The 18,548-nt window shown below is 43.8% G+C and overlaps 2 protein-coding genes across 6 annotated transcripts in view; one reads left to right on the plus strand and one right to left on the minus strand.

Moving 5' to 3' along the window:
* The window catches only part of LOC121577680 (transcription factor SOX-13), a 59,977-nt gene extending 50,313 nt beyond the window's left edge, over window positions 1-9,664 (plus strand). For all 5 annotated transcript variants that reach the window (XM_041891454.2, XM_041891456.2, XM_041891453.2 and 2 more), the window contains 6 exons: window positions 593-755; window positions 1,107-1,225; window positions 5,213-5,318; window positions 5,705-5,875; window positions 6,347-6,563; window positions 6,997-9,664. In XM_041891454.2, the coding sequence (XP_041747388.1) occupies window positions 593-755; window positions 1,107-1,225; window positions 5,213-5,318; window positions 5,705-5,875; window positions 6,347-6,563; window positions 6,997-7,276 (1,056 nt within the window). In that variant the 3' untranslated portion in view covers window positions 7,277-9,664. The remainder of the gene's footprint in view (window positions 1-592; window positions 756-1,106; window positions 1,226-5,212; window positions 5,319-5,704; window positions 5,876-6,346; window positions 6,564-6,996) is intronic.
* A 5,616-nt stretch (window positions 9,665-15,280) lies between these two features.
* The window catches only part of LOC121577681 (ethanolamine kinase 1), a 30,307-nt gene continuing 27,039 nt past the window's right edge, over window positions 15,281-18,548 (minus strand). Inside the window, exons 6-9 of the mRNA XM_041891459.2 lie at window positions 16,636-16,719; window positions 16,397-16,557; window positions 16,206-16,279; window positions 15,281-15,586 (exon numbers count right to left, since the gene is read on the minus strand). Of these exons, the coding sequence (XP_041747393.1) occupies window positions 15,514-15,586; window positions 16,206-16,279; window positions 16,397-16,557; window positions 16,636-16,719 (392 nt within the window). The 3' untranslated portion in view covers window positions 15,281-15,513. The remainder of the gene's footprint in view (window positions 15,587-16,205; window positions 16,280-16,396; window positions 16,558-16,635; window positions 16,720-18,548) is intronic.

Raw genomic sequence — 18,548 nt, forward strand, 5'->3', positions numbered from 1 at the left:
AATACTTTTTTTCCCCACTGTATGTCACAATGAGACGCCGGACTAATACGTCTCAGCTTCTGTGGACTATGATTTACGCTTAAGAAGCTAGCTCTGTTAAGACAGTTACAGGCTAGGAGATCTCTTTGAAAACACTGTCAAAACAATGCACTCCAAATTAACAATGGATGTTTCTGGTATACCACACCCCATTCACAATTGTGTGCACAATGCATGCTCTGTCTGCACTGTTGGTTCTCAAGTGGAAAAGGGCATCACATAAATCACTAAACAGAAGAAAGAGAGGACAGAGAGAAAGAACAGACAAAATAAAGATTAGATTAAAGAAATCCTACAGAGGTGTGAGATGCCAAATCTGTCATGCATAACCCGAACACATACACACCCACCTCATACCTGGGTGTATGTGTTTGTTGTATTGACATGGATGAGAACTGTACGTTGAGTGTGTGTGTGTGTGTGTGTTATATTTACACAGTGTATAAATATAAGCAGTGTATTTTAAGCAGTATGCAGTGTATTGTGTTTGTGTGTTTCTGTGTTGTGCTGACACACCCCTGATGGTCTAGTCTTTTGTCTCTCATCCCCTTAGGAAGCCAGCCAGCCTCTGAACCTAACCTCCAAGCCCAAGGGGATGGACATGGGGAAGAGCCCCAGCCCGCATGCCTTTGAGCTGGGCACATTGACACTGCAGGGGGGGTACAGACCCAGGGACAACCATAGAGACAGCCCCTCACGACCCTCACTTAACCTGGGTCAGTCTGCACACACGCACATAAATGCTACACACACATAACACCTACATACCTCCTTCCATTCATTACATTCCTTACCTTCAGGCATGTTGACACTCTGTGTGTGTGTGTGTGTGTGTGTGTGTGTGTGTGTGTGTGTGTGAATGTGTGAGCCTGTTCCCCCTTTGACTTTAGGACTTAGACTCGCTGATAGAGCATATCACCCCCCTCCTGTCTCTCCCTCTGACGCAATAAGTGTACTCTGTTATCTTGACTCTCTTTTATATTAACATTTGCAACGCTTTGTTGGTGCCCTGCCCATCTGAGCGCCTTCTCTCTCTCTCTCTCTCTCCTCCTTCTCTCTCTCTGCAGGATTTCTGGGAGAGGGGGATGTGGTGACCCAGGCCATCCATGATGCCCAGCAGCTGCTGCGGAGACATGGGCCGGGCGGAAGAGAGAGGGAGCGAGAGAGAGACAGCACTGCCAGAATGGTAAGCCATTGTCCAAAGACACGCATACACTCTCAGACCCCTGTCCTCGTCAGTCTCTCTTTATGGAGGAGTGTGTAGCCTCCTCTAAACACCCATCACACACAAACACAGACAGACTGGCAGGCTGAGGGTTGTGGCTGGGTTCAGGGCCAGGGTACAGCCACTCGTCTCACAGTGGCTGTTATAGACTGGAGAATGTCTCAGCTACACACACACACACACACACACACACACACACACACACACTCCCAGAGAATGTCTCAGCCATGTCCTCCAGCAGGAACAACAGCTGCTGTAAACTCACAACAGTGCTCTTAGAACACCATGGTGATGACTCACCTTTCTCCTTTGTCAACTGTAATACACCGCTCCCCTCCTCTCCCCCTTCTCTCTGCCTTCTCTCTTTCCTCCACCCCTCTTCCTCCTCTCCTTTCCAGAGACATAGAAACAGAGTTCGGCCAAGTGTGGTTTAAATGTAGACTTTTCATGGACCATTCTTCAGCAGTGACAATGTCATTGTTGTGGAGCATATGGTGCCATCATAGGGGAGAGTCCTTGTCACCCTCATTTCTTTCACCCCTCATCTCCTCCCCTTTTCAGGGCCATGAACACAATTCTCTCCTCCTCATCACTCTATTATTTCCTGCCTTTGCATTTACAGACCTGCCTTTTAAAGGTCCCTAACAGTCATTCTGATTCCCATGTAAAATAGCCTTTTGAGCGACTAAAATACCACCCATAATATTTTATTTGGATAGAAATGTTTTTGTTTGTTGAGAAAGTAATTTGTATTTCATGGCTAACTACCAGGAAGTTTGAAAAGACAGGCTGAGTGTGCTGGGAACACATATTCATGAGCTCGCCTTGACTGACAGTTCTTTGAAACGCCTATGTCAAGCAACTTGGATGCAGTGATGCAGTAAAATCATCTCAAGCATATTTGGTGATACACAAAGCAACTCAAACAACATTGAAATTGCATCAAAAAAATGTTTTCATCTCCCGTGTGATACGGTTCACGGCAGCACTGACGGATGTGTTGATATGACAACTGCGTCAGAGTTTTGAACGACCCTTCCCCCCCTTTTGTTCCATGCTGGCTGAAGACCTAGCTAGCCAGTAACTAGCTAACACCAGACACAGATGAAAGGGGAAACATATAAGGATCTTTGCTATAGATGAATAGTGTAAACTTTTAATTATATTTACTGACACCATACAGTCAAATTTTGGCACCAATAGAGTAGCTATTTAGCTATATAAACCACGCACCTCTGCAAACACGTCTTCTCTGATGTTGGTTACAATGCAGCACTTGTTTAAATTAGGAAAGAGAATATCATATTACCAATGGTGTATTAAAATGAGAGTTGGGGTGATGTCACCCTATCCCCTTACTAATCCCGCCTCCTAAAGCCAAGTGTTTGACATGGGGGACCAGTAACGTTATGATCAAACTTTATCAATGTAGAAGCAACAGTCATTTTTCATACTTTTGTCATCATACTTTGATCTGGTTTCATCCAAATATCATCCAATTTCATGTAAAACATGATTTTGACTGTTCATGACCTTTAAACACCAGCTGCTATGTGAGGCATCTCCCTGCTCGGCCATAAATAGTGCTGTTAAGCACACACACACACACTCACTCACTCACTCACTCACTGACCCAGGTTTGTGAGACAAAAGCAATGTCGCAAAAAAATTATTGCGACATGTGTAATGGAAACGGCAGATATAGGATAATTTTTTCAAAGATAGACAAGATTTTTATTCATTCAACAGGGGTGGATTTTTATTTTCTCTAACTTTCTTTATTGCGACAAATGATGATGGAAACTGTATTTTTCTAATAAATAATGATTGCCGAATGATTTTGAAGGTAGCTTACCGCCTTGTAACCAACATCGAAGAAGGTGTGTTTGCAGAGGGGCGTGGTTTATATAGTACGTGATCAAAATCTATTTTTTCAACTATAAAAAGTGTGTTTAAGATTCTTCAAGCTCTGTCAAGTTGGTTGTTGATAATTGCTATACAGCCTTTTTTAAGTCTTGCCACAGATTTTTTAAGTCAAAACTGTAACTTGACCACTCGGGAACATTCAATGTCGTCTTGGTAAGCAACTCCAGTGTATATTTGGCCATGTTTTTTAGGTTATTGTCCTGCTGAAATGTGAATTTGTCTCCCAGTGTCTGTTGGAAAGCAGACTGAACCAGGTTTAGCTCTATTCCGTTTGACAAGCATACCCATAATATGATGCAGCCACCACCATGCTTGAAAATATGAAGTGGTACTCAGCGATGTGTTGTGTTGGATTTGCCCCAAACATAACGCTTTGTATTCAGGACATAAAGTTAATTTCTTTGCCACATTTTTGGCAGTTTTACTTTAGTGCCTTATTGCAAACAGGATGCATGTTTTGGAATATTTATATTCTGTACAGGCTTCCTTCTTTTCACTCTGTCATTTAGGTTAGTATTGTGGAGTAACCACAATGTTGTTGATCCATTCTCAGTTTTCTCCTATCACAGCCATTAAACTCTGTAACTGTTTTAAAGTCACCATTGGCCTCATGGTGAAATCCCAGACCGGTTTCATTCCTCTCTGTCAACTGAGTTAGGAAGGACACCTGTATCTTTGTAGTGACTGGGTGTATTGATACACCATCCAAAGTGTAATTAATAACTTCACCATGCTCAAAGGGATATTCAATGTCTGTTTTTTTGTTTTTTTACCCATCTAACAATAGGTACCCTTCTTTGCGAAGTATTGGAAAACCTCCCTGGTCTTATCTGTTTTTGAAATTCACTGCTCGACTGAGTCACAGTTAATAGTATGTGTGGGGTACAGTGATGAGGTAGTCATTTAAAAATAATGTTAAACACTATTATTGCACACAGTGAGTCCATGCAACTTATTATGTGAGGAAGGATGCACAACTGAATGCATTCAACCGTAATTTTACATTTTACATTTTAGTCATTTAGCAGACGCTCTTATCCAGAGCGACTTACAGTTAGTGAGTGCATTTTCATACTGGCCCCCCGTGGGAAACGAACCCATAACCCTGGCGTTGCTCTACCAACTGAGCTACAGGGTGTCTTCCACATTTAACCCAACCCCTCTGAATGAGAGAGGTGCGGGGGAGCTGCCTTAATCAACACCTGGCGAGCAGTTGTTGTTGGGGGATAACCGCCTTGCTCAAGGGGAGAAAGGCAGGTTTTTCCCACCTTGCCGCTTCAGGGATTCAAACTAGCGACCTTTCGGTTACTGGCCCAATGCTCTTAACCGCTAGGCTACCTGCCGCCCTGGGTGACTTGTTAAGCACATTTTTACTAGTGAACTTATTTAGGCTTGCCATAGCAAAGGGGTTGAATACTTATTGACATAAGACATTTCAGCTTTTTTAATGATAGTAAAAATGTCAAAAAACATAATTCTACTTTGACATTATGAGATATTGTGTGTATGCCAGTGACACAAAATCTCATTTTAAATTCAGGCTGTAACACAACAAAATTGAAAAAGTCAAGGGGGTGAATACTTTCTGAAGGCACTGTAGGTGAGGGCATACAGGCTTTTTATTAATGCGCAATTTGCCTAAAAGGGTAATGGAAACACTTCAACCATTTCATTTTTATTTGACACTGTATGTTGTTGTTTTTTGGTGTGACGTCATTACGTCCAGCTTTTTTTTATTGAAACAAGATAGTTAAATGGAAACGCACCATAGCAGGCAATATTGTCACATTTATTTTCTATGCGCACTTTCTAAATGTCGACAAAAAGTCACTGGACAAGTTAATGGAAACATAGCTACTCACGCATGCACACACATACACACAGATAATGTTAAATGCTCTCTTCAGGCCTGTTTAACTGCAGCAACATTAAAATCCCATCCTTCTTCTGTTTACCTAAGTGTTAAGGTGTAGGCCTGTGTGTGTCAGATGGGTGTGTGTAACTCTCTCTGTCTCTGTGTAGGAGTATAAGGTGGCTGGACACAGCAACAGGCTGCCACACCCAGACCGTGGGGAGGATGGACAGACCCTCCAAACCAACGAGGACCACCACAGCAGCGACTCTGAGGGTAGGCCGATTTCATCTTTAAATTATTTTCTCCTGTCTTTGTTAGTTATTATTTTGTGTGTGAAGCACTTCGTTAACTTGTATTGAAAGCACTATACAAATAAAGTTATTATTATTAGGCCCCCCAACACTACCTGATCAAAAATAACACATGGTTTAGATGGTAGTGGGCAAGCATCACAGTAGTCTAGAGAGGTTTAATTTCCTCGTCTCCTCCTTTACACTGATCTGAAAACACAAAACCCAGAGCAGGTGAATACAACATGGATGATGCTTGTCCGGTATTTGTTTTCACCTTTCCTATTGTTTTACCAGTGAAGTTGAGGGAAAGTAGATGTTTTGTTGGCCACTGACTGGCTGTCCCACCATCCTCTTCCCCTCCTGCAGGCCCCCTATCTGCTCCTAGTGTGGGGGTGTTCGCGGAGGTTCGCGGCCCCCCCTCCTCCGTCCACATCAAGAGGCCCATGAACGCCTTCATGGTCTGGGCCAAAGACGAGAGGCGACGTATACTACAGGCCTTCCCTGACATGCACAACTCCTCCATCAGCAAGATACTGGGTGAGTCCACACACACACATGCACACACACAGGGGGACATAAAGCATGCACAAATTGCTCCTTTGGGATTAATGACACGTCAATCAATGTGCACTGTAAGTGTTTGTGTGTCACCTGCTGTAGTCCTGGCACAGTAGGGCATGCGAGGCCACGATCTGCCACCTGCTTCCCCTGGAGACAGGAACCTCCTACCACTCCCCCCCCGTCCGTCCGTCCGTCCGTCCGTCCGTCCGTCCACACACACACACTGCCCCGCACCCCTTTCCTCTGACCAAACACTCACATTCCATTCCATTCCATTGTGGAGCGCTGGAGACACTCAAGCTATTGCTCCCTCCCTCCTCATCTAACATAGCCAACCCCTTTCTCTGTAGGTCACTGGAAGTCTATGTCCAACTAGGAGAAGCAGATGTACTCTTTCACACACAAAGTCCTCTGTTCTTTAGTCTGACATTGTCTCCCTCCCTCCAGGAACTAGATGGAAGTCTATGTCTAACCAGGAGAAGCAGCCCTACTATGAGGAGCAGGCCAGGCTGAGCCGACAGCACCTGGAGCGTTACCCCGACTACAAGTACAAGCCCCGCCCCAAACGCACCTGCATCGTGGAGGGACGGAGACTCAGGGTGGGCGAGTACAAAGCCATGATGAAGAACCGGAGACAGGAGCAGAGGGGGCCATACCCACACAGGTAACACACTGATGTTCTGTTAGTGTGGCCCTGACCGTGAAGAGAACCAGAGTTGCTATTATCCAGAGAGCTCTTAGTGAAATTAAACAATAAACTCTCTTCCCTTCCCACATGCTTTTTCTGTAAGAACACAAACAAACCCACTGTGGTTAAATAGAAGTGCAGGGCTACAGCTGGTTATGTTAGTCTCTCATAGTGAATAAAACTCTACTCTATTGTTCTATATGACTGTAAAATTGTACTTGAGTAGCAGCAGCTTTTAGTGGTTTGTTAACAGTCCTCTTCTCTGGGTATGGACTTGTCCTGAGACATGGTGGTAGACTCCTACATACAGCCATGTCTCAGGGCAAACGCCTATCCAGTCTTTTCAGATTTAGACAATGATTTGGGCGTACGTTACACCACCAATGTCCCATCTCTTCCTGTCTTTCAGCCAATCAGAGCCGCAGCAGCTGCACTACGCCCCCGGCGAGGGCCAATACCCAGGTGGCGGTGGGGCAGTCTCCATGCCAACGGTGCCATTCCACCCCGCGCTATTGGAGCACTACCTGCCGCGAGGGCTGGAGGCTCCGCCTATTTGCAGACCTGAGGGACAGGCCACGCCCACTCCTCTCCCCAGAGAGAGGGAGAAAGAGAGACCGCCGTACAGTGAGGGGGAGGAGAGCGACAGAGGAGAGAGAAGTGAGGGAGAGCTAGTGCTCCTCACTGACTGAGAGAGAGAGCGAGAGGTGTGTGTGTAGAGAAGTGAATGAAAAGGGGTGTGTCTATGTGGAGAAGGGGATCTTGGACCATATCAAGTGTGTCATATGACCATGTCAGCAGAGCCTGCGTCTGTCCCAACACTCTTAAGATGAATCCCATTCTTTATCTAATCACTGATCTGGTCACAGAAGACTGGGGTCTAAACTAATAGTCCTCACTTTTAGATCAGTGAGTGTCAAGAGATGGTAAATAGACTATAGTAAAAGCCCCACCCTTGTAAAATAATACAATCGGACATGGATCAAACACGCACAGAGAGACACACACCAGCCCCATCTGTGTATGTTTATTTCTCCAAATGGATGTTGTCATCCCAGACGTTAGTTGTTGGTAATCTGCTGTAGGCCCACCAGTATCTGTTATTCAGCCCTACATGTCAAACCTTTCCCATTCTCCCCTATAGTTCACAATCAAACAATGAAATCCCCAATAGGGCAAGCCTAGGGCTAGACTAGCAGGGGAATCTCCTTGAGGAGGAGCCCATCCTTCTCTGACTGGCTGGACAGGTTACGGTTACTATGAGACAGTTGTTTGTTACAACATTAAAGGTATGTGTCATTTACACATGAATCTGGCAGCTGAATCTAAAAGACCATTGGTCATAGATTATATCAGATATTGGGCTATTCATGTTGCTGCTACGTACCCTATCAACAGGGTAGGAGTGTAGCTAGTGATAACCGTCACATTCACAATGTGTAGCGGACATTTACAATGTGGAATGAGTTGAGATTGACTGGATTAGACTGGCAGTCCATTGTCACCTACAGGCATTGACATAGATGTTTCCCTTAAGCACAGATCAATATCAGATGACCCTATCCTTATAAACCTGAAACATCAAGGCCAGGGTATGAAAAATATCTGACAGTGTTATGGAGATCTGATTGTGATTCTGAAGGAGTGCTGCCCTCTGCTGTTTGGGATGGGCACAACATCATGAAATATCCCACATTACTATCACTAGAAATGAATAGAAATACCAATGTTTTATTTAATTTTTTATTTTCAATTATTACACATGACCTGGTCTTTGGTGATAGAGGTTGAATAATCCCATTATTAGCCAATGCACTGGTCAAGCATAGGTGCACTCTGTCAGAGTACACTCTGTCAGAATGCACTTGCACTCAACCCTCATCTCCTTTCCAAAACAGACCCATAGGCTGCACCTAAATAGTCTAAAGTGGCTTTCTCGCCTCAAATCCTCTCCTTCATATGCACTGACAACAAAACATAGGATAAGTAAAAGCAATAGGGGAGATTCCTCCTGCGAGAGGTTTTCACTTGTCAAGTTATTTTACATCAGTTGAAGTGGAGTAGGGGAGACGAGGAATTACCTTTACATTATCGAGATGCACCCAATGTTTCACAGTTATTGAGATACAAATAGTCTATCAGCAGTTACATCTAGTGTAATGAGGATAACTGTTTAAGGAACCCCCTCCAAGCCCTTATTCTAGATTCATCTATTCCTTCTCTATTCTCTGTACAAGCTGTATGTAAGTGTGTGTGTGTATCTTTCAATCAATTTATTTTGGACCCGGGTTTACAATGTACTCGTCACAAAATGTTTTACAAATGTGTTTATTAGTGTATGCGTGTGGGTATTGAACTCAAAGGTTGGCCTGAACACCTTGTGTCTACCCTGACATCCTGGCCTCTTGTCTTGACCACAGCTGTTTCTCTGTCCATGTACTGCAGTCAGAAGTCACTGTAGGGCCATTTGGCTTCACAAACAGGGATCCATCTCAATAGTCCTACGTCGCATCCTCTCCTTTCCTTAATCAGATCAGTGAAGATGTAGGAAGCCACTTTAGACTATTGGGATGCAGCCTTCATCACAATGTACTGTACAGAAGAGAGGGGTTAGACGTTAGATTTCTGGTATAATCTCCATGTTAACAGAGAGGCAAGCCTGTGGTTAGTTGCCGTCACACTGCAGTAAAACCTTTGGTCTTGATTGGGGAGTACTGTAGTATGAAGTTGCACTTGGACACTGATCTATGGTCAGTTTTACATTTACACCGGTAAATGTTAAGGCTAGGATGTGGATAGGGTAGACTGATCCTAGGTCTGTGGCTACTGACAACTTCTACCCAGAACCAAGGGGATGGCACTGTTAGGAGAGGCTGGGACTGTGTACATAGACAAATATCAGAGGAACCTTTTTATCTAATTACAGAAAAACCCAGAGAAAGAGTTGTCACACCTGCTGATGTAAATATAGATGGACTTTATTTTGTTTATAAGAGCCTGTGTAATTTAAAGGTGTACATTTTCCAAGTTGTGGTTTGTTTTTAGAAAATAATAAATTGGTTATATTTGTGCCCAAGTTATTTTTCTGTGTGTGTACACCTTTGCTTACTCAGATGAAATCACCTGTGCTGTTTCCCACAGGAGTGCATTCCAGTAATGAGTTTGTACCACGGACTCCCAAAGGAAGTTACCACAGTGACTTTCCAACCCAGTCGTTATGGTAACCACCCAGTCATCATGGGACGCCTCATTCAGCCATTTAGGATTTCAAACTATCAGCCGGCTATAGTAAAACTAGAAGGCAACTTCTAGTTATGCTAGATCAGTCATAATGCCAAATTACTTGACCAACTGTATAGACATTAGCTATAAAGGACACTCTCTGTAGTCTTGAGGGCAGTGAGAGGCCACTTTACTAGAGGATGTTGGAACATGAGTCAGTGTTTGTATGCTCATCAGTAGTGTGTGAGGATGCTGCAGCGTTGTTTTTAGTAGAGGATATCCTCCGTAGTGGAGCCCCCCTGGCTGTCTTACTTCCTTCCCCATCTCAGGGCAAGAGAGCCAGGTCAGCTGCCAGAGACCAGAGGCAGAGAGCCTGGTCACAGGAAACTAGAGTGGTGAAGTCAAAGCTTATTACCCCCCACCAAGGTTAAACCATCACCAGCAGTGTAACAGAGAGTGGCTATTGTTCAAAAATACTATTAGAAAAGTCTGTTAGGTATAGAAACTGAATAGCTGCCATACAAGTGTTCTTTCCATAACACGAATACACAACTGATTTTTCTTCAGACATTGTTTTTTTTAATGGAAATATTTACTGACATGTTAAATTACTCTCCCAGAAGTGTGGAGGATCACTGTACAGTCAGATTTTCACAGTATTTCTTACAGTATTTACAATCTGTCTCCTCTCTGCTGGCCTTTAATGCTACAGCGTCCTCTTCAGGAGTGGCTGACTCCATACACACACATCTTGAAATGTTGGGCCCTCTTTTACAGATTCTAATGAACAGTTAGAATCAGTCAAAAGCATGTTTGGAAAAGTCCATATGGAGATAGAAAGTAAAATAAAGTTATCTGTTCAGTGGGGTTTCAAGTTAAGTCAGTTTAGTACATTCACACACAAGTTAATTTAAATTGAACTGCAAGCCTTATAACACTAACCATTTTGGTATGTACTGTATATAGAAACAAAAACAGGAAAAACATGAAAGAAATGCAATTACCGGTTCACCCAATAAATACCTCCTTTAAACATCTGTAGTCTAAAAACACCATCAGGATGTAAGCCTTCCATAGCCTCCACATATCCTATTCTGGAATAACAAGAATAATAAAATCATGTCCCACATTAGTGCACACCTCGGTTCCTTCATATGTATTATTGGCTTTTTAAAGTTGGGGACCTTAACTTACTTTATTGAATGACAATGCAAGTGTGCAACGCCTTCTTGGACACCCTCAATAATAATAATAACGGAAATCAAAGCTCTTAACTCTTTCAATGCTCTTCCGGTGAAGGCATATGATGTAGCGAATGGTACTACTCCTTTACTCTACTGCAATATAGCTACTCCTACAGTAGTAGACCTAGAGTAGGCTCCGATTCTTCAACTCGCTCCCCTCCATGTGCCCTCGTTGGCTTGCCCTCAAAGATCTGAGAGGATTGGATAGGTGTCAGAAAGATGGTGGAAACTCCCTCCAACCTATCAAAATGGTAGTATGAGCCATACGCATCATCATTTACACTTATCCAAAGCTTTAAAATCTGCATGGGGGAGTTAACAAGGGCATAGGCAGAATGGGAGGCAAGTCTGAGAATAGAAAAGCAGGCTTAACCTTCTGTAGTACACACATCACTTCAATAAGCTGGTGCGTTTCCATGAAACCCAGGGTCATTTTTGGTTGTGCGTTCAGGAAGCAGACTCATTTATAATACCACTATCAGGCCATGCTATAAAAGGATAGAAGTAGGCTATGTCGCTTTCTAATCACAAACATAATTTTAACCATTAACCCCAATTTATTCCTACCTGCTGCAACATTTACCCAAACCCTAGAACAAGAAACTGATGTTCTAGATCAGTTAACTTCTGTCTGTTCTAGTTTGGCCATCTAGTGACTTCTGAATAGTTGAGTTGAATGGAACCACACAGACCTCCAGGAGTGCTTTGGTGCATAGAACATAATCTTAACCTCCATTGTTACGATTCAACCACCTTATCTTCCTCATACTCTTATGGTCAGTCTCAATCATCTAAAGTGGCTTCCCCTACTCTTCTCTCCTTAAATCACCATGCATCTGTAGACACAGGATGAAAGCAATATGGTGGGTTCATTTATTTCCATCCATCCAGTTGTTTCACATAAGTGCAGATGAAGGAAAGGAGACTAGGAAAGGAATCCATTTTAACTGTTGATATGCACCCTAAAAGGAGAATACAGTTTTAGTTTCAATTGAAATGTTACGGTCCATTCAAAAGGAAACACGTTCACATATGTACATTTACGATAAACAGGAATTAATTGCGCTCTTTCAATAAGCACTTGTCACCTCTCAGTTCAACCCAAGGCCTACTGGCAAATATCACATAAAGCAGGTGGGGAGTTGTGACTAATCTAAAGCCTTTCAAGGTAATGTCTCTGTCCATAACGGTCTTAAAACCTTGTTACAAGAGGCCCTAGACCATCCATTTAAGAAACACTACAATAGAGGTTCTTCTCACAACCAACTCCACTCACTCATAAAAACCCTAAAACGCTGACTCAGAGGGGTAAGAGGTTTGGAATGTTGCAGATAAAAGTACTGTATAGAATGGACCCAATCCTACATCATATGTACAAGTCATTTCTATTCCATTTGTTGCATTTCTATCTGCTGCTATGTTGTGGATGTTCTGCTCTGCTTAACACTACTCCAGTGGTCAAAAACCCTGGTCCTGGAGAGTTAGAGTGTGCAGGCTTTTGTTCCAGCCCAGCATTAACACACCGATGATTAGTTGATTAGTGGAATCATGTGTGTTAGTATCTGTACTGTTGCTCTCTAGGACTAGAGTTGGTGACAACGGCTTTACTCCATCTACCCTCCCAGCCTGTATGGCTAGTGACAAAGGACTAAAAGGTGAGCTCTTCTGAGTCTGTCCCAGCCAAGAGGGTGCTCAGGGACTCATCATTAGTCTCACCACGTTGCCAGACAACATATTTTGGCATCTGCTAGGGGAGCAAAGAGGCCTGGCACACGAGGCTAGCTACTCCTCATAACAACCAGGCAAGAACTGCAGCGAGTCCTTCTCTTCAACATCTTCATAGTGTTGGCGGCCATTTTAATAAATTAAAATGCTCTTCATTCATGTTAGTGACTGACAGGCGAGAAAGCCTTCTTGACTTCAGGCCAGAGTTATGGGCTGGCCTGCTCAGGCTGGTAAGCCACAGTGTCAAGGTCTGCTGAATGATTGCTGTCCCCTCCTCTGTCAGACTGGTGAATTATTAACCCCATCAGTAACAGGAGACAACAAGGGGAGGGCAGGGGTCAGAGCTCCCTTTCTCCCCCTAGTGGTCATGTGGAGGAATCACAGGACAGGTTGGATGATATACAGGTAACTGCCAAAATAAAGGAAACACCAACATAAAGCGTCTTAAAAGGGCGTTGGGCCACCACGAGCCAGAACAGCTTCAATGCGCCTTAGCATAGATTCTACAAGTGTCTGGAACTCTAGAAATTCCATAAGTTTGTGTTTTGTTGGTGGCGCCATTCCAGAATCTCCCATAAGTGTTCAATTGGGTTGAGATCTGGTGACTTACATTGTTTTCATGCTCATCAAACCATTCAGTGACCACTCGTGACCTGTGGATGGGGGAATTGTCATCCTATGGGGGCATAGCCATGGTAGCCAAAATAATGGCTTACCCACCATTTTTATGCATTAACCTAAGCATGATGGGATGTTAATTGCTTAATTAACTCAGGAGCCACACCTGTGTGTTAGCACATGCATTCAATATACTTTGTATGCCTCATTTACTCAAGCGTTTCCATTATTTTGGAAGTTACCCGTATCTCCATACTTTAACATGACTCTCCTCTCTATTCTCCATTTTGTATGTTGACCCTCTGATCTGAGAGGGCTTGTTGGTGAGGAATGAGAGACAAGCTAAAGCGACCCTTAAAAGCACTGAATAACAAAAAATTCAGATAGAAAAAACTGAACTAGGGCTGAATGCCTGGATGGAGAGGTCAGAACTGGTCTAAAGGGGCTTGCTGCCTGGGGTAAGGAAGGGTGTTGGAGTTTTTTGGTCCAGCGACCCACCAAAGACCTGTGTGCCATGATGCCAGCTAGAGAAGTGGCTGCTGGCTTAGTGTGGACTTCCTGCTGTCTTGTCCTTGGTCACCTCACTCACATCCTCAGACAAGCTTCAGAACAAAAACACCAGACCAGGATTAGTGGTCCCAGACCCTTTGAAGCCTTGACTCGCTCTGACCTAACACATAGTTTAGGTAATGAGGTTTAGGTAACCTCATTATATAAGGTTTTGGCTCCTTTTTAGGGAAGTTGTAACTGGATTGGGGGTGGGGAGAGGTTGGGATGTTACAGTAAGTATGTGCACATCAGGCAAATGTCCCTTCCCCTCCTTAGCCAATCAAGAGAGACGAGAGAGGGGAGAGGAGGAAGCGATATAGGGCAGAAGGAGGTGAGAGAAAGGGGAGGAAGAGGGGTAAGAGGGACGGGTGTGACAGGGGTGATTGAGGTTGTGATTTTCCGAGTGGTCTGTGAGAAGTGGAAAGTTTAACAGAGCGAGTCACCAAAACCATAAAAGCTAAAGTGGTGGAAAAGAGGCTAAGAGGTAGAACGGAGCCCTTGTTTAAAGTTTAGCATCAGTGACGCAAAGCTGCTCCTGGCCACTGAAGATGCTCTGCCGTCACAGACATTATTAAACTACCTGTCCTGGCTAGCCCCTCTCTTCCCTACACATTGATGGTCCCTTTACTGCAAAGCAACTACTTGCCAGTTCTAAATCAACCCTTAGCCCCTAGGCACTTTGTGTAGATATGAGAGAATGGACTTAAGTGTTCACTCAGTTTGCGGGACCTTTTTTCAAGTTATTTTTTGTCTAGCTTTTGTAAAGTTGGATGTACACCATATACTCTCATTTCAAGGTGGCCCATTACCATATTGCGAAAGAAATCCTCTTAGATCAGTGCCAAAGCTAAGGGCTAGGGGGTTGACGATGACTGCCCCCTCTGTCTCACAGCACACGCTTTGAGCAGCCACAGCCAAAGAGCGAACCCACATATACAGAACTGTGTCTACACACTGTCCTCCATGTCAGCACCAAAAGGTAGTGTTCCAGCTACCTGTCTGTCTGGGGAATGAATCTCACTGGGTCAATCAATTCTTCACAGAATAAATAAAATATAAAAAATGAAAACACACCAACCGTGGCTGTTTTGGGGAATCTTGAGTGGTGAGACAGGTGGTCTGAGTTGAATAGGAATTAAATAGTATTTTATGTTGTGGTCCATCCACACTCTGTCCCCTTAATGTTATTACCCACCGCACCCCACCCCTTAACCCACAAGTGTCAAACTCATTCCACGGAGGGACAAGTGTCTGCTGGTTTTTGCTGTTCCCTTGTACTTCATTGATGAATTAAGGTCATTAATTAATAAAGAACTCCCCACACCTGGTTGTCTAGAGCTTAATTGAAAGGAAAAAACAAAAACATGCAGACACTAGGCCCTCCATGGAATGAGTTTGACACCCCTGCCTTAACCCCATACACGCAGCCCTAAACATTAACCCCAACCCTTGTACCCTATCCCCAGCCCTACCCAACCCTTCTTCCCCAGCCCAGTCCTCTCCTGCTCAAAGTGGGTCTGCTCCCCTGGTCAGTGCCGGTGATGGGGTCTCTCTTCTCTTGTCTTCTCCTCTCATTCTGGGATCTGTAGGGCCATCGCTGCAGGCTTGGTCTTGAAGTATTGGTTGAAACGCAGCACAGCATAGCTGAAGGAGAGAGTGTGAAAATATGGAAGGTGGAGGGAGAAAGAGTGTGAGGGAGAGAGAGGGAAGGAAGGGAGGAAGTGTTGAAAGAGAGCAGAAGAGAGAGTTAAACACCCATTCTGACTAAATGAGTGCACCAACTATCCAATAGCAGCCCTAACAATAGCCCAGACAGATCCCATTGACTGGCTGCTAAACTGTCAGAGCAATATGCCACCTATACAGGCAGGGGCACTGAGTGACCGGGGGGACAGTTCTGTCGTCACTGCAGGACTGATTGGGTTGCAGACACTCAAACCACCAGCCCGTGGGTCAGTTTCACCTCTGCAGGTTCCTGGGGGAGGCAGGGACAAGACAGCTCTCTCTCTCTAATCCATCTCTCCTTTCTCACAATTTTCTCAGGCTCTCGCTCCCCTTTCTATCTCTCACTGTGTGGAAACTGTGTGTAGTGGAAATTGTGCTCTACGACAGAGTTTGACTGTGAGTTTTGGTATGTCTTTCACACTAAGAGATCCCTTTCACTCACATGCACCACAGGCAGACAGGCCAACCAACAGCTTTTAACATCACTCCACAAGGGACCATTACACACACACACACACACATGCACAGAGGTACTTACCCCAAGAAGTCGAAATTGATGGAGGAGTACTTGGCCTGGATGAGAGCCCAGAAGCCCCAGAAGAAGTGTGACGCCTACAGAGAGAGGTCAGCGGTTAGACAGGGCCAAACTGATCAGCCCAGTACTAACACGTGTGTGTGTGTGTGAGCGAGCAGTGACCACAGTGGTGTGAGCGACAGTGTGTTCCTCACCAGGGCAAACTTGTTGACCTGTACGTAGAGAGTCTCCAGCTCTCGGTCGCTGACCTCCTCTCCTTTCTTAGTGGACGCCTTGTATGCCTGCAAATACACACGCAACCACTCCAGCTGCATCTCACGGCTAGGATACAGCCCATAGTCCAGCTCACTCATACCTGAAAACATACAGACACATATTATATATGGTGTACAGTACGTCATGACTAAGATACAGCCCATGTATCTCCTCTTACCTGCAAACTCGTTGAAGTGGTTCCCGATGTCAAATGCCTGATAGTTGTAACTAGAGTATTCATAGTCTATGAACCGGACATGGCCTGGAGAAAAAAAAGAGAGGATGGAAGAAAAATATGAGTAATAATGTTACTAATTTTGACTAATATGTTGTCCAACATTGGCACTGGAGAGTTACTGGCTTTTTTTTTTTCAAGTTGTGACTCTTTGCTGTTATGGATGACAATGTTCTACTAGAGATCTGCATCTTCCCTTTTCAAGACGATTCGATACGCATCTAGTTACATGGGCTCTGATACCATACAGGAACGATACGTTTTAGTTTGAAACGAATTGATGTGATTCAGATTGATGCAATACGATTCGATGCAGTTATTACATAAACACAGATTTTCCATTAGAAATTAAAATCTGCTGCTAATGAAGCTCATGAGCCTCTCTACGCTGGATAGTGTGTGTGCCTGTTTGTGTGTGTGTATGTACAGTACCAGTCAAAAGTTTAGACACACCTACTCATTCAAGGGTTTTTCTTTATTTTTACTATTTTCTACATTGTAGAACAATAGTGAAGACATCAAAAATATGAAATAACACATATGGAATCATGTAGTAACCAAAAAAGTGTTAAACAAATCAAAATATATTTGAGATTCTTCAAAGTACACAATGTCATTTTTTTGTTTGTGCTTTTCTATTAACCAATTTCTGTGTTCTGTTTGTGCTTTTCTATAAACCAATTTCTGTGTTCATGCAAGTGACTGATTGAACAAATCCTCACTATCAGTATCTGCAATTTGGCAGTATGCCCAGAACCTTGTTTAGAGAAAGGGATATCTCAGTTTCAAGGTCTCAGCTTAGAGAGAAGAAGCCTCGTGAGGTATTGGTCTGTCACATGAATGAAGCAAACATTAATTATGAATGAGGAATAAGCTAAATCATGCAAATATAACTTGTCAGTATATAAGGGAACTAATGGGACTGCCCTGTTAGAGCTCCTGACAGACGTTCACTATGGTGCATCAAGTTTGTTGGAACCTCTCGAGTGCGCTGATAATAAACAATGATTAATTTAATATTGACTTAGTGTCCCTGTGTAGTATTTCCACAACACGTCCAACCGGCCTCACAACCAAAGACCACGTGTATGGCGTCGTGTGGGCAAGTGGTTTACTGATGTCAACGTTGTGAATAGAGTGCCCCATGGTGGCGGTGGGGTTATGGTATGGGCAGGCATAAAGCCATGAAAAATGAACACAATTGCATTTTATTGATGGCAATTTGAATGCACAGAGATCCTGTGATGAGATCCTGAGGCCCATTGTCGTGCCATTCATCCGCCGCCATCACCTCGTGTTTCAGCATGATAATGCACGGCCCCAATGTCGCAAGGCTCTGTACAAAATTCCTGGAAGCTGAAAACGTCCCAGTTCTTCAATGGCCTGCACACTCACCAGACATGTCACCCATTGAGCATGTTTGGGATGCTCTAGATCGACGTGTATGACAGCGCGTTCCAGTTCACGCACAATATCCAGCAACTTCGCACAGCCATTGAAGAGTGGGACAACATTCCACAGGCCACAATCAACAGCCTGATCAACTCTATGCGAAGGAGATGTCGTGCTGCTTGAGGCAAAATGGTGGTCACACCAGATGCTGACTGTTTTTCTGATCCACGCCCCTCCTTAAAAAAAAAAAAGAAGGTATCTGTGACCAACAGTCATGCGAAATCCATAGATTAGGGCCTAATTTATTTATTTTAATTGACTGATTTCCTTACATGAACTGTAACTCAGTAAAATCTTTGAAATTGTTGCGTTTATATTTTTGTTCAGTATTATTTGTCATTTTTGCAGATAAAAAATGTTAGAGATGGTAATGTATCAATATTCATGTAAAAAAATAACTTATG

The sequence above is a fragment of the Coregonus clupeaformis genome, chromosome 12 (assembly GCF_020615455.1).
Source record: "Coregonus clupeaformis isolate EN_2021a chromosome 12, ASM2061545v1, whole genome shotgun sequence".
Taxonomy (NCBI): domain Eukaryota; kingdom Metazoa; phylum Chordata; class Actinopteri; order Salmoniformes; family Salmonidae; genus Coregonus; species Coregonus clupeaformis.